General features: G+C 41.1%; 4 protein-coding genes across 4 annotated transcripts; 3 read left to right on the forward strand and 1 right to left on the reverse strand.

The window, feature by feature from the left end:
• Nucleotides 1-297: 297 nt before the first annotated feature.
• LOC132262057 (uncharacterized) lies at nucleotides 298-1,084 on the reverse strand. Its single transcript, XM_059761184.1, has 2 exons — nucleotides 734-1,084; nucleotides 298-541 (listed from the first exon to the last, which is right to left on the reverse strand). The coding sequence occupies exons 1-2, from the start codon at nucleotides 972-974 to the stop codon at nucleotides 432-434; spliced, it is 351 nt and encodes a 116-aa protein (XP_059617167.1). The 5' UTR covers nucleotides 975-1,084; the 3' UTR covers nucleotides 298-431.
• Nucleotides 1,085-1,150: 66 nt separating this feature from the next.
• LOC132262049 (receptor-type guanylate cyclase gcy-3-like) lies at nucleotides 1,151-10,724 on the forward strand. Its single transcript, XM_059761173.1, has 5 exons — nucleotides 1,151-1,389; nucleotides 3,701-4,148; nucleotides 5,189-5,657; nucleotides 6,313-7,925; nucleotides 8,710-10,724. The coding sequence occupies exons 2-5, from the start codon at nucleotides 4,010-4,012 to the stop codon at nucleotides 10,284-10,286; spliced, it is 3,798 nt and encodes a 1,265-aa protein (XP_059617156.1). The 5' UTR covers nucleotides 1,151-1,389; nucleotides 3,701-4,009; the 3' UTR covers nucleotides 10,287-10,724.
• Nucleotides 10,725-10,831: 107 nt separating this feature from the next.
• On the forward strand, nucleotides 10,832-13,161 carry LOC132262053 (integral membrane protein 2B). Its single transcript, XM_059761179.1, has 3 exons — nucleotides 10,832-11,024; nucleotides 11,333-11,655; nucleotides 12,216-13,161. Exons 1-3 carry the CDS (start codon nucleotides 10,953-10,955, stop codon nucleotides 12,787-12,789), a joined length of 969 nt encoding a protein of 322 aa, XP_059617162.1. The 5' UTR covers nucleotides 10,832-10,952; the 3' UTR covers nucleotides 12,790-13,161.
• A 22-nt stretch (nucleotides 13,162-13,183) lies between these two features.
• LOC132262052 (la protein homolog) lies at nucleotides 13,184-14,540 on the forward strand. The gene is made up of 2 exons (XM_059761178.1): nucleotides 13,184-13,304; nucleotides 13,423-14,540. The coding sequence occupies exon 2, from the start codon at nucleotides 13,434-13,436 to the stop codon at nucleotides 14,523-14,525; it is 1,092 nt and encodes a 363-aa protein (XP_059617161.1). The 5' UTR covers nucleotides 13,184-13,304; nucleotides 13,423-13,433; the 3' UTR covers nucleotides 14,526-14,540.
• The last annotated feature ends 1 nt before the right edge of the window (nucleotide 14,541 follows it).

Genomic DNA, 14,541 nt, shown 5'->3' on the forward strand with positions numbered 1-14,541 from the left:
GTAAAAGACATCCTCTTCAATTGTAAAAATTCTTCTTTTAATTTTATTCTCAGTACAAAGGGAAAAAAGTCGTTTAGTGAATGCATAGAGAGATGACGGGGATTTATTAATGAATTTTAGTAATAAGTTTATTATGAAGAGACATGCTATACAACTGCTGAAATATACATTTTCTATGGACTAAAGGGAATTTTCTTTCTGATAATCACGATGCGCGATGCTCGCGGTGTGTGTCTTTGCTAAGGCGAGGGGATTTTTATGTTGAAGATTTCCCTCAAAATATGTAGCTTTTATATTAATTCACAGAGTATTTTTAAGCACTCGTAAAGCAGTGACAATGTTAATTTTATTTTATCATTACTGATGTATTAATTAGCCAAGAATGTTTATAAAGAAATAATAATTGGAATAAATATAGAATAACAGTATATCTAATCATTTTTTCCTTCAAAATCCTCTTCCTCGCGCTGAGATTCATTGAGCGTGCTCATTTTATGGGTAAAGTTGGATTTTACAATCACACCAGGAGCAAATCTCGAAACTGTAGAAAAGAGTTTGAGTTAGTGCCTTCTGGTGATTTTGAGAAAGAACACCTTATTTAAATTGAAGTGTTTGCAGAACCGAAAACGCTGTCATTTCTTTCATACTCTTTGCTTTTCATGTTATTCATCAGCAATTTCATTCTTGCAAGCAGAATTCACCCCTTAATTTTGTCTATATCATGATTTATTACCTGGCAATTGATTGAATTGATAGGTTGACTCCGTCGATTGATCAAATTGCTTCATCTGATGCACAATCAAATCCTGTTGCAGTTCCTGCGACTTAATAAGGTGTTCCCGCATTATATTTTTCGCCTTTGCCAGCTCCTCCTTCAGCACCTCATTCTTCCTCGTGAGTTTTCTGTTCTCCTCCTCCAAAATTGAGACCTTCCGTGATAGTTCATCCACCTGTTTCTTCCCGTATTTACTCATTTTGCCCGCAACTTCGAGACGAATTCCTCACGTATAAGTTTTACTTTCGTGCTTTCTTCACACACAAACACCGAAAATGAAGTCTATCGTTTTTTAGTTGTTTCTCATTGGACGTCAGATGAGACAAAACAAGTTTTTTGCCTGTCCAATAGTATAATTAGCCTCACTCTGATGATAGCGTATAGTATTTAATACCAGTGTGAATGTTTTGAAAGAGGTTCAAAAACAGGAGAATTAAATGTTAAATGAAACTTTAGAGGTGAATGTGATAAAAGTGAGGCTTCAATTCTTGAGTGTTTAGGGGGGAAAATTAAGGTGCGGAATGAAAAAGAAATTATACCAGTTGATAATGAGTGGAAAAGTTGTAAATGAGAATAAAAGGACACAAAAATATATAAAATACGCGTAGAAAACAGTGAGTTTAAGAAGTCGAGACTACTTTTTCATACCGACCACTTAGCAGCAATTTAGAGGTCAGACAGATTAGTAGAGAAAACAAAGATTAAGCAGTTTTTTTTCTTGAAGAATTATTGAATTCAACTCCTCATTAGCATTAACAAGGAGATTTATCGATTTATTTTTATACTTGATACACTATTCCACCATCAAGGAGTTATTCAAATATTTATCCAAAATCATTCATATATTTTCCTGATATTGTTTCTTGTTTCTCAGTGTTGGAAGCATATCAAGCATGTAATAAATTTGTCGCGCGCCAACAAGAATGATGGCCAATATTTCCTGTCAATTGCGCATCGATCACGAGGATCAAAGCGAATATAAAAAGTTAGATGAACTTTTAATTGGAAAGACGATAAGATTTTACAGAGACAGGTAGAAAAAAGCTCTGCGATACAAAAAAAAATACGTTTCCAAGTTGAATGTAAACATTTTTATGAGACCTTTTCCCTCCTCGTGCGCGAATGTTCGTTCACAAAAACAAAGTATCGCACGTAAGAAGGAGTTGAGGAGACTTCTCCGAGCGCTCGAGATTATAGGGAGAATTTATGTGATTGAATAGCCAAACAGCTGAAGGTTGAGGGAAGAAAACCATAAGATAGTGACACATTTAGCTCAGTAACTAAGTAATTTTTCTAGAAACTCATACTAAGAGGGCATTTTAAACTTCAAACCTGTGGGTTTTCTGTGAAATTCTGTCTTCTTTTTTTTAAATTTTGTTGATTTTAATACCTTTCCAATAATGGTGGTGATAAAAGTAAAGCCATTTGTTCTTTATCACAGTTGTTTTATTATTATTTCATAGGAAAATTCGGTTCAATGTCAATATTTCGAGTGCTTGACAAGACAATGATCAATAAATTGTTACAACACCAGAAACAGACATCTAAATTGGTGAATGATCATTGCACTTTGCGGCTCAGAACAACACCTTTCGCTTGAATCGTCGCACAAAACGGTGAGATTGACCAGCGAAGCTCGTGTATTTTTCTCTTTCGCACTGTATGACATAATTAATTGGTCGTCTCGTTTTTATATCACACTCTCGCAGTTCGCGATACAGAAGAGTGAAAAATTAGGAGATTTATAGTGGGACGGTTGAAGTTTAAATCAGTCGCCGAGTGATTTTGCGTGCCTCAAGGTGTGTGAATGGTGCGTCGCAGACGAAATGCGTCTCAGAAAACGCGATTAGCGCTTTCTTGCAACATGCAGCTATTGTGCAAATATTGATAAAATGTGTGCTAAAAAGTAACAGGCAGCTTTGCCCGTGTGTGAGTGCAATTTCTCTCCGTTTTCTTTGACGCCACTTGGCAATATTGGAGCGTGTTCGGGGATCTCTTATCAGATTTCCTCCTCGTGCGGAAGAAGTGAGTCGCGCAGTGGATATTTTTGTGAAGGAGGAGAGAAATAATGTTTTTCTGCCTCAAGTGAAAATAGTGAAAAATCACAATTTTCCCTCCTCATTTTCTTCAATTATAAATTTTATATATCTATTTTTACGCCGTCCACTTTGCGAAGAGACTTTGTGCGACATGAGAATTGGGAGAATTAAGGTGTATATTTTTGTAAATCGACGCCACACATCAGCAAATGAAATCCTAGATGTGTAGACACGAGAGCGACTCTTTTCTCTCTGTCACTCTCCATACAAATTAAATTAATAATATCAAAGTGATAAGGTCAACGATCAGTTGGTGAATATTATTCCCATGCTCAATTCGAATTTTTGCGCTTTTCCCATCATCTTCAATTACAAATGCTGTGGACAAATGGAATTTGATGTTGAAGCACACAGATGTTCTTGAATTTCAACAAGCACACACAGCAGAAAAGCTTGACTGTAAATGGGAAAGCAATAAATATGAATTTATCGGATTAGTTCTCCAGTTGAAGTGTTGCTCTTCAGCATTTCAATGCTTCACACTTTTCCGCGGGAACTCCGTTCGGAATTCAGCACATTTTTCGTGATTAAATATGAAAAAAAGTCTTTTAAATTCATATATTAAATTTCTAAACTTTACACGCGAGTGAGTGGTCAAAACAGAGTTGTTTTTTCTTGGACAAAGAGAAAGAAAAGTGGGGAATTAATTAAGTTTCGTCATATATGAAGACACACCGCAAAATCGCACGAGTGAAAAGTCAAATTTTGACAAAGAAAACATAAATTGAAAATAAATTCGGCAGTAATTAAAGTGTGTGAAAAGAATATCTCTCGCTTTATTTATTCCCTAATTGGACGATGCTCGCGATTCATGTGACGATATCAGGAAGTCAGTGAGCGAGAATGAGAAGATGAGGCAAAGTGTGTAAAAAGTGTTGACTGAAGATTACTTGGAAGATCTTTTACTGGGAATTTATTAAAAACCTTTCACACCGCAAACATAGTGCATAAAAAGCATTACAATTAAATTGAGGAAGTTCAAAATCACCACAATATTAAATATTGTTGTCCTCTTACCAGTGTTTGTGGAGACATTGCATGTTTTTATACTTCACCATGAGAATGTATCGAGAAATGTGCAGTGAGAAGTAAACAACAAAAGTTGTGCATAACAGAGAGACATTCACGCCAAATCATGAACAACGTCCACAAGTTGATGATTCACGTGAAATTATTGGCAATTTTTGCAGTCTTTTGCGCCACTGCCTCTGCCAGTGGAGCCTCCGGTGAGAGGAGAACTGATCAGTTTGACTTCAGGTGCTTCCCACACACAGGTGAGTCCAATATCACACACATTTATCAGCCATGATCAGCCCCAAATCAAGCCACTGCCATTTACTCCCAAACTCCAGTAGATTCTCCAAAGCATGTTTTCATGATTGAATTAATTGCTGCTTGTTGTCCTCAATCGGACATCAGCATTTTGATGCACGACCACTCACTTCCGCCGACTTTTTCACGTCAATATGCATTCCCATTCTCCTCATCCAAATGCATTTTGCATTTTTCGGATGTAATCGCAAGAGAGTGGCTTCATAACAGCTAAGAAGCGAGAAGAATAATTATTTTGATAAGATAGATTGCACTGTGCCTCAGTTTATTGTAGCCCAATTCCTTTCGTGCAAAGAATTAGCTTATCTCAAACCGGTTTTTTTGGATACAAAAGAATTATTACTTGGTCGTAAATTAGTGAGTAATGATTTTGTAGAACTGTTTGTTTGCAGAGCTTTACTAACATTTTATTAGAAATCGCAATTAATTTCCTTGTGTGGAAATCACTTTTCATCGCATAGTTCTTCTGACTAAGTTCAATCAATCAATTCAATCCCAAATAGAGTCTGGCAAATTCTGAGTTGATTTTTAAAATACCAACCCCACAAGCTAAATAAAACAGATGCTTATACACATACCAAAAGTTTCATTTTGATAAATGGTAGAGTTTTACGCATTTGTCTCACAAATGTAAAAGAAAATCAGGTTTTTGTACCATTACTAATCAAAATAAATAATTTTTATTCCGTGTATTCCAGAAAACCTCATTTCCTTCACTCGCACTTTGTCAGAAATAAATTATATGAGAAATCTCTTTATTATCACTCGCTTTTCTTGCAATTTCTCAACCACTTTTAAACTTAATTGCCCCGATAAAAGTCTGAATATAATTTCTATTTACGCTTTTGGCAAAGATATGTTTTTTATCAAATTCACACTGAATATTTTAGTGTTGTTTTACTTTATTTTATTACTGTGAGAAATTTGATAGTATTTTAAGCAATTGTTGTCAATTTCTCGTATCTCTCCGGATGCCTTTCAGATCATGCAAAATACCCTCGATTTGCGTCATCAAACAGAGACCCAATTTCCCTCCAGGTCACATCGAGAGTCACACATCAGCTCTTGTCGCGCATCTTTGCCATCTTTCTGCGCGAAGTGCTCTACTATGATAATGTCAATCTCATTGATATGCCCAAATATGACGAGGAGAATGAGCATCATCGACTCTTCCTGAGTCTCATGCCGCTGTCTTCGCGTGTGGTCTGGCCAGAGCCCACGGTTGATGTGGAGGTTTGGATGCTGCCTGATTATCACATAATTCCGGATCAAGTGCGAGACGCCGGCGCTGTGACAAGTTCGGGACGCTTCGGTTGGTACATACCAAAGAGATTCATCAGCAATACCCAACCAATTACCTTCAGAGACTTCCAGTCACACAATCACACGCCGGAGAAATACACTTTTCACATGGATAGTGACGAATTGACGAAGATCTTACCGCTGGCTGAGTGAGTATTTTCCCTCATTCACAAATGGTCTCAATTACGCTATTTTCGCGCCTCTTTTGCACATTCGCTAGATAGACTTTAATTAAGATTCACATGTTAATTTATTATTTGTATCGAAAGACAAACAGTTGAACTGATAAAAAGAGGCACTTTTTTCTTATTTTTTTTATACTCCAATTACGCGCAAACACTTGCGGCAAAACCAAGTGCTGTTGGAGAAGCATTTTCATACAGCACTTTGAGCTAAATATTGTTGTAGTAAAATAAATAAGAGACATTTTCTGGGTTACTGAATCTCTAGAGATGATTTTGACCCTCATTTAGTGTTGTTTGCATATTATATGTATCAATTACCACTGAGTTTCTGTTACGGATTGATTTCTATATTGCACAAAAGTGACATAATAATCACTCCTCTGGGTGTGAATTGAAAGACCAGCCTCAGCTTTCACTGAATAAATTAAACCATTTCATTTGACAACTTCTTCGATACTCTGCTTTATTCGCAAAAATGTGCTCTTGGGCCAATTAAAATATCTCAATTCTTTCTAATGGCCTTGCGTGATCTTTACGAGCGCACTCTTGTTGACTCGCGTGTTGAAAGGACAGTTAAAAAAAATTAAACGCAAAAACAACATGTTTATCTATCTTGCAGGAATTACTGTGACTTCAACACAACCAAATGTTTTTACACTCCATCCTATTGTACGGAGAAAAATTGCTCAGTAATGTTGGCTCCCGAATTTTATGCAACTTCCTTCATCATTCACCACATTGAAGAGTTCAACTTCAACGTGAGAGTTCTATTTCTGGGGCACAATTTCTCCGAAGCCGTCAACACACTCTTGGCCAGTGGAAAATCCCGGTTCCTGATCCTGCATTGGACACCTTCTGATGTAATTGATGGCGGTTCTGAAGAGTTTGCTGATGTCGTCATGCCAAAGTGTGAGGACATGAAGAGCAGTTCTGTTACTGGATGCAAATATGAAATGACTCCTCTGCTCAAATTCTATGCACAGCAGCTTCATTCTGCAGACTATGCAATTGTAGCTCTCAACAAGTTCTTCTTCTCCAGAGATCAGCTTAAGAGTCTTCTCAGGGATTTCAGTGAAGTAAAGCAAACAATGGGAGGTGATATTTACAACCATGTGGCTTGCAATTGGCTTAAGAATCACGAAGAAGTGTACAGAAAGTGGGTCCCTGTGCGAGAGTCTAAAGAGAACATCTACATTGGAGGCATTTTCCCCATAACTCAAGCCAATTCCATTCACAAGTGTCTTCCTGACGCCTCTCGCCGGGCAGCAGATGATGTTAATGGCATGAGGGATATTCTGCCAAATCATCGATTAATAGTCCAACGTCAGGATGGACAGTGTCGCACAGATGCTGTGATGAAAGCCTTCATTAACTACTATATGCGCTGGGAAAGAGTAATTGGAATCCTCGGGCCAGCTTGCAGTGAAACTGTGGAACCCATTGCCGGGGTTTCCAAGCATTTCCGCATGGGAGTGATCAGTTACTCCGCTGAGGGTGTCTCTTTCACTGACCGAACCACCTATCCCTACTTCTTCCGCACAATCGGGGAAAACCGCCAGTTCCAGGGGGTCTATCTGAACCTCTTCCGTCACATGAAATGGCGTCGGGTGGCTGCAATTACTGTCGATGGGCAAAAGTACACAGGATACATTTCTCAGATGGAAACCATGCTTAAGGAGAATCACATCGAATTGGCCTTCAATAAGAAACTCTCGCATTCTCCCAGTGCTTCTAGTGTTCATCAAGTGCTGCAGGATCTCAAGTCATCCACTAGAATCCTCATAGCCGATGTTGATGATACTGTGGCCGAGATTCTACTCTGTGAAGCTTTTAAGCTCCACATGACAGCCAAAAACGGATATGTTTGGTTTCTGCCGGTGTGGTTGGAGAAGCGAAGGCTCTCTAGTGACTTAGACTGCTCAGAAAGGGACTTATTGGAGGCCTTCAATGGCCACTTCTCTCTGTCTTACGTACCTTATGGCAAGGATGACCAGAGGATTACCAGTCTCAACAGCACTGTCGGTCAATGGAGGGCTAATTTCCAGGACGTCTGCCCATCGAACGCGCCTTACAGCTACGTGGGATTCACTTATGATGCCGTTTGGGTTTACGCCAACGCTCTGGATAAGCTCATAAAAGAGAATTCAACGTATCTCAGCGATTTGCATTCGGAAGCCACCACTCAACGCTTCATGGAGATCATTTGGAGCACAGACTTCATGGGTGTTTCTGGTGAGTTCAACGGGAAAAATTTTGTGCGCTTATGTCTTCTAGTCGAAGTTGCTCAAATTTTTTTATGGTGTTTCGAGGGTAAACTCATCTCTAATTGATACAATTTCTCCTAATTTCCGTGTGACCTTGTTAATGATACCAAACATCTGTATTTGCTAAGCAATAATATTAGTTAATGTATCAGGGAATAAATTAGAGGCTCGTTTGCCACATATTGACTTTCAATTAAAGAAATTCATCTGAGTAAATATGCGAATTGATTAAGAATTCGGAGTATTTCCACTGATGAAAGGAAAGTTAATTTTCTCAGAGATACATAAATTAAGTAAGGTGCACGTGATGGAAAACGTCTGGATTTGAGAGTATAAAAATTGAAATACTATTTAAATTAATTTTTGTAGAATATTTGTCCAAGTTTCACGTACAAAGAGCCTACGTTAATTAAGACATTAAGGAAATAAATATATTGAGTTTATTAATTTCATCCTCCTCTCTAAATTATGAAGCAAATTTACACTTAAAGAAATTTGCAATTTACTTTGGAGACGATTGTGAGAATTTACGAGGAGCAAAAGAGCGTTTATCAAAAATTAAATTCAGCTAATTGCACAGCGTGAGAAGTGTAATTGTTACATTTAACTGCACTCCACGTCCATTCACAGTGAATGATTTTCAATGAAAGGAACTGCGCTGGAGGAGAAAATTGCTGTAATATCGCGAATAAGACGAAAAAAATGTGCAAAGTAATTGGTTGAAAGGTGCTTTTCTGGTTTTGTCTTTTCAGGCAGAGTCAAATTCTCCGATGGCGGCTCGCGATTTCTGTCCATCAACATCATCCAGTGGATCAACAACTCGTCACGTGTTGTCGGGGTGTCGAATCCCAATGTTTCGGCGGTGGAAGCTGAGTTCTTCCTCAACGAATCGGCAATCACTTGGCTCTCGCCACTGGGGAGACCAACGGACGGTGTGGTCTTCTGCGGACTTCACTTCCTGGTCGAAGCACTGAATTCCGACTGCGAAACCCTCAACATAATTGTCATTTCTGTGGCATGTCTCGTGATTATCATTTTGGTCTTCCTGGCGTCCTTCATCTTCTGGCGAAAGCAATACAACAAGAAGATGAAGCTCTCGGCGCGCTACATGCGGAGCTTCGGGATTGATTTCATGTCCACCGCCGGTGGACCGGATCCTGGAAATTCCCTGGACAAGTGGGAAGTGCCCAAAGAGCAGATTATTGTGAACAGAAAGCTGGGTGAAGGTGCTTTTGGCACTGTTTACGGCGGAGAGATGCTGATCTCAGAGAATAACTGGATTGCTGTGGCTGTAAAAACCCTGAAAAGCGGAAGCTCTGTCGAGGATCGGCTGGACTTTCTGTCTGAGGCAGAGGCAATGAAGAGGTTCGATCATGAGAATGTGATCAAATTGCTGGGCGTGTGTCTTAAATCCGAGCCAATCTACACTATTCTGGAGTTCATGCTCTACGGAGATCTCAAGACTTTCCTCCTGGCGAGGCGGCATTTGGTGAAGAATCGACAGAGTGACGAGTCTGATGTCTCCTCCAGACGACTCACCATGATGGCAATGGATGTGGCCAGAGCTCTCTCCTACTTGGCTAGCCAGAAATTTGTCCACAGAGACGTGGCGTGTCGGAATTGTCTCGTCAACGCTCAGAGAGTCGTGAAGCTTGCGGATTTTGGCATGGCCAGACCAACATTCGACAATGATTACTACAAATTTAACCGCAAGGGACTCCTGCCCATTCGTTGGATGTCTCCAGAGTCCCTTGGTCTGGGACTCTTCACGCCAGCCTCGGACATTTGGTCCTACGGGATTCTCCTCTATGAGATCCTGACTTGCGGCTCTTTCCCCTATCAAGGACTCAACAATATGCAAGTCCTGGAGCACGTGAAGGCTGGTAAAATCCTCAAGATTCCTCCAAGAGTGAAACCGCAGCTGCGACATCTCATGCACAAATGCTGGGTGTTGGACTACAAGAAGCGTCCCAGTGCGCCAGAAATTGTCGAGTACATCTCTAATCATCCGCGCCTCATTGTTCCCTGCCTGGACGTGCCCACATCATCCGTGGGCACCATGGAGCCCCAATCCTACATTGGAAGCACTCCTGGCAAGAAATCTGCCGACGTGATAGCTTTCAATGATTTCGGAACGCTCAACAGGCGGTTCAATAGACGATTTCGCAGTGTCAGAGGTCGCCTGAAGGGCAACAATCCAATTGAACCACTCTTGTCCATCCAAGAAGAGTCCCTCGAGTGCATCCCCAATGAATGCAATATGCGACGATATGTCTCCATGGACGAACTCACCAAATCTCGAGGGAACATCATCTCAAGTGATATCTAAATTGTAAACTCGAATTGTACCTCTTTTACTGGCACTGTTCACTGCAGAAGTACAATGTCACAAAAAAATTATTTCTATTTATATTCTTGTTGAATAAATGACCTCTTTTATTATTAAAATACAATTAATGATTTCTTATATGGTTAGAAAATTTCTGGTCGAATTCTCGTGTGAGATTACCTGCTTTATTTACGTCCGTATTGTAGCTTAAAGCACTAAGGCAGACCACGTGTGTTTTACCTTCTGGAGAATATTGGAATTTCGGCGAAAAGTCTGGGACCCTAATTGCTCTGTATTTTTCCAGGTAAGGACAGATCAGTCTGTTTCCACAGCCCTGGAATATACTGCAACACTTATCGTTGTTTTCTTACTTCACTAATTTATTTCGCAGCAATAAAGGGCAAGAGGAATGAAAAATGTAGCAAATGCAGCTTATTATTCTACAATAAACATTTTCATTCCAATCTCGTTCATTCCGCAAAATACCGTTAAATTAAAAGGCAGCGCTAATAGGCCTTTTTTGACAGCTTCATCGATTGGTCGAACTGACAGCATGTCCAGTTTTTCTTCTGCAGTCAGTGGCACAAGTGTTTTGTTCTGCGTCGTGAAAGAAAATTCCATTTTCCTGGAAAGAAATTCCTTTAGATCTCCAAATTCAACAGCAAAATGACTATCCTTACGTCCGGAGGCGAGAAGAAGAACGTAGAGGTGACGGTTGTGCCGCTTGTCGCTGAAAATGTAAGTGAAATTTGGTTGAACAGTCAACTATTGTTTTTGCTAAACGGAACATGAAGAGATGAAGAAAAATGGTCGGAAAAGTGATTTTATCACTTTTCACAAGATGAATTTATGAATATTTGATGATTTGGAGACTCCTTCTGCTTATCCAGTTTTCTTTAGCTAATTTGTTTCGTGCAGTGAAATGTGATTCATAAAAAATAATTGATTAGCTTTGCGAGTCAGGGCAATTTTGATAAGAAAAGTGTACATTTGTTTTATCTTTTCAACTTCTGTTTGTTTCGCATGTGGGCGTAATCGACGTGCAGGACAAGAACAAATCCAAGGAGTTTAGCAGCATCCATGTGCTGCGACAGGACTGCGAGTTCCGGCCACCGCGACCTCAGCCATGGGCAATGACAAAGATCTTCGCCATCGCCCTGATCATCATGTCACTGGGCATCCTGGGCGGAAACTTCCTCGCCCGCCACCTGGCCAGATCCCACGTCGACCGAATGCGCTTCCACGGCTTCTGTGGCGTGCCCTATGAGAGCGGACTCGTGGACAACAAGACCATGATGATGTTCAACAGCAAATTCCGCTTCACCGACGACGATCTGCCTCTGATCTCGCGCGCAATGTCTCTATTTGGGTAATTTCTCTCAATTCAATCCACCTATTGTTCGTTCTCATAGCATTTCTTTAGCCATAACAATTGCTTTGATTGCTCGGAAAGCAATCGCGCTCACAAATCGATAAGCTGTGTCGAATAGAGCCAATTATTTTGCATGCAGTTTGGGAGCATAAATTGACCTAATTGAATTAGTGAGTTTATTTGGCGATATAATGACAACAGAAAGTCGCAATGAAAATCAATTTGCTCTTGTGTGATTATCGTACGTGCCAAATAACGGACGATGAGATAAAAAAATGAGAAATTTGTGATGTATTAAAAGGCACTTCAGTGAGATCTAAAAACGATGATTTTACATAAAATTCTGTGCTGTTATATGGGAAATTATGTATGGGAAAACTGATTGCATCAGACTATGACATCACAACACTGCAAATGAATATCGATTATTTTTTACTTTTCATACCTTGACGTCATAAAATGGCCAAACAAAAGTGTCTATTTAAAAGTGGTTTCTATTTCTATATGGTTTTATCAGAGAATAACACAGTGCTAACATAATGAATTTGCTTGCACAGCAACAACCAGCCACTGAGTGAGAGAATTGACGATTTCCGCTATGACATTGAGGAGGAGGAGAAGCTGGCGCAGAAATTCTTGAAGGAGGAACTCGAGCTCGATCTCTCGGATGACGAGAGCTACGCGCGAATTGACGTGCCCGACTTCAAGAATGGGCGTCCTGGGCGCTTCCTGCACGACTTCAAGTTCAATCAGTCTGGCATCATTGACGCGGAGAATCGCCGATGCTTCATTATGCCGCTCGATCGCGAGGTTGTCCTGCCGCCCAAGTCAATGCGCGATCTCGTGGTGCGCATTTGGAACGGATACTATGACATTGACACGACTGTAATTCGCAAGGAGATGCGCGTGGTGATCCCGGAAATTGAGGATGTCTCAACAGTGGCGCCCACAATTTACAATGAGTGCAGGAATATGAAGATTTTCCGTCTGGAGAAGATTGAGCATAACATCGAGAAGCGCTCAGCTGAGCTCGATTCGCAAGATACATATGTTGAGTTCACTGGCAAGTTGTCCCAAGTGCGCCTGCACAATCTCGATGAGGTGAACAATTACATGCAAGCGGTGAATTAGAATTGTGAGGAGAATTATTAGAAATTACCACAAATAATCAAATAATGAGATAATAGTCTCTATAGTATAATCCCTCATTCCTCACGAAAATAATTGTGACTTTTCACCCAATAGATTGGCTATTTGACTCAAGATTTAAAAAGTAAAGCATATGTTTTGGTAGAATTGTTCTCTCAAGATGAATGAGGATTTTTAAGAACTTTGAACTGAAAAATTATCTTTATGATTTTGCTCAAGAAATTTCTGGTATCTCTTTAGATTTTATGGCAAAAACTGCTGAAAATTCGTGTAAAGCCCGCTGTGAATTTCCATGAGATCATGTGAATGATGTGTAATACCGATGAATACCAATAAATATGAGTCGACACTGAAGGGTTGACGTATAGGCTTTTCTGAACGTTCGACGGCAAGCGCATTCCTGAGTCACAGTTTGTGTTTTCAACGCGTGTGATACGCATTAGACGCTCTTATTTAGAGAAGTAACATACTGGAGAGTTTATTTTAATCACAGACAAGTAAGTAAGCATTCTACTAAGGCGTGAAACATCAAGGATTAGATGTACATTGAGAATTGCACGAGAAACGCTGCATTTCCCTGGACTAACCTCAAAATTTTATTGTCTGTTTTGCCAGCAAGAGAAATCATGTCGGAGAGCGTGGAAAATGACTCTGCTACCGGTGTGCAAGAGCAGAGTATTATTCGCCAGGTGGAGTACTACTTTGGGGACACAAATCTCGCCCGAGACAAATTCCTGCAAGAGCAAGTGGCCAAGGATCCGGATGGCTGGGTCACGCTGGCGGTTTTGCTGACATTCAAGCGCCTCGCGGCACTAACCACAGATCCTGATGTGGTGTGCAAGGCCCTGGACAAGTCAAGCACCGAGCCACGTGTTGTGGAGGTGAGTGATGATCGCTCGAAGCTGCGTCGCCATCCGGAGAATCCGCTGCCGGAGCAGAACGAGGAGACGCGCAAAGAGGTGCAGAGTCGTACAGTGTACGCTAAGGGGTTCCCGGTGGAGGAGACGACAATTGAGGAGCTTCTTGAGTTCTTTCAACCTTTCGAGAAGGTTGTTAACATTCAGATGCGCCGGCGTCCGGACAAGAAGGACGGCGAGACGGTGCACGTGTTTAAGGGCAGTTGCTTCGTGACATTCGCCACACGGGAGCAGGCGCAGGAGTTCATCGCCAAGGAGAAGGTGGAGTACAAGGAAGCAAATCTCATCCGGATGTTCAAGGCAGACTACCTGGAGAAGTCCAAGCTCGAGCATGCGGAGGAGAAGAAGAAAAAGAAGCAGCAGCAGCAGGAAGAGGAAGAGAGCCACTTCTCTCTGCCCAAAGGCACCCTCTTGCACATCACGGGCATCGGTGCGGAGTCCACAATTGAATCTGTGAAGGCAGCTTTCGCCAAGCTGGAGGCTGATGTGGCTTTTGTGGATTATCAGCGCGGCGAGAAGGAGGCAACCGTGCGTCTCAAAGTGGAGGATTCGGCAAAGACGGTGTTTGAGAAGTTGGAGGGTGGCAAGGTGACGCTGGATGGTGTGGAGGCGACTGCACGCGTGCTCGAGGGCGATGAGGAGAAGGAATTCCTGGCCAAGACCATCAAAGCTTTGGCGGAGCGTCGGAATTTGAAGAAGAACCGAGGCGGAAAGGCCAACAAAGGCTACGGCAAGTATCAGAACAACAGGAAGCGCGTCGCCACAGCCAATAATGATGATGAGCCACCGGCTAAGAAATGAAACTATTCGCTTCTTT

This window comes from Phlebotomus argentipes, unplaced genomic scaffold (genome assembly GCF_947086385.1).
Source record: "Phlebotomus argentipes unplaced genomic scaffold, Phlebotomus argentipes genome assembly contig_15, whole genome shotgun sequence".
Lineage (NCBI taxonomy): Eukaryota > Metazoa > Arthropoda > Insecta > Diptera > Psychodidae > Phlebotomus > Phlebotomus argentipes.

Coding starts and splice junctions, on each gene's coding strand:
- LOC132262057 (XM_059761184.1), bottom strand. CDS start 974: ATGAGTAAATACGGGAAGAAACAGGTGGATGAACTATCACGGAAGGTC. Junction 542..733: donor TCAATTCAATCAATTGCCAG/GTAATAAATCAT, acceptor TCTTTTCTACAG/TTTCGAGATTTGCTCCTGGT.
- LOC132262049 (XM_059761173.1), top strand. CDS start 4,010: ATGAACAACGTCCACAAGTTGATGATTCACGTGAAATTATTGGCAATT. Junction 4,149..5,188: donor CAGGTGCTTCCCACACACAG/GTGAGTCCAATA, acceptor GATGCCTTTCAG/ATCATGCAAAATACCCTCGA. Junction 7,926..8,709: donor AGACTTCATGGGTGTTTCTG/GTGAGTTCAACG, acceptor TTGTCTTTTCAG/GCAGAGTCAAATTCTCCGAT.
- LOC132262053 (XM_059761179.1), top strand. CDS start 10,953: ATGACTATCCTTACGTCCGGAGGCGAGAAGAAGAACGTAGAGGTGACG. Junction 11,025..11,332: donor TGCCGCTTGTCGCTGAAAAT/GTAAGTGAAATT, acceptor ATCGACGTGCAG/GACAAGAACAAATCCAAGGA. Junction 11,656..12,215: donor CGCGCAATGTCTCTATTTGG/GTAATTTCTCTC, acceptor TTGCTTGCACAG/CAACAACCAGCCACTGAGTG.
- LOC132262052 (XM_059761178.1), top strand. CDS start 13,434: ATGTCGGAGAGCGTGGAAAATGACTCTGCTACCGGTGTGCAAGAGCAG.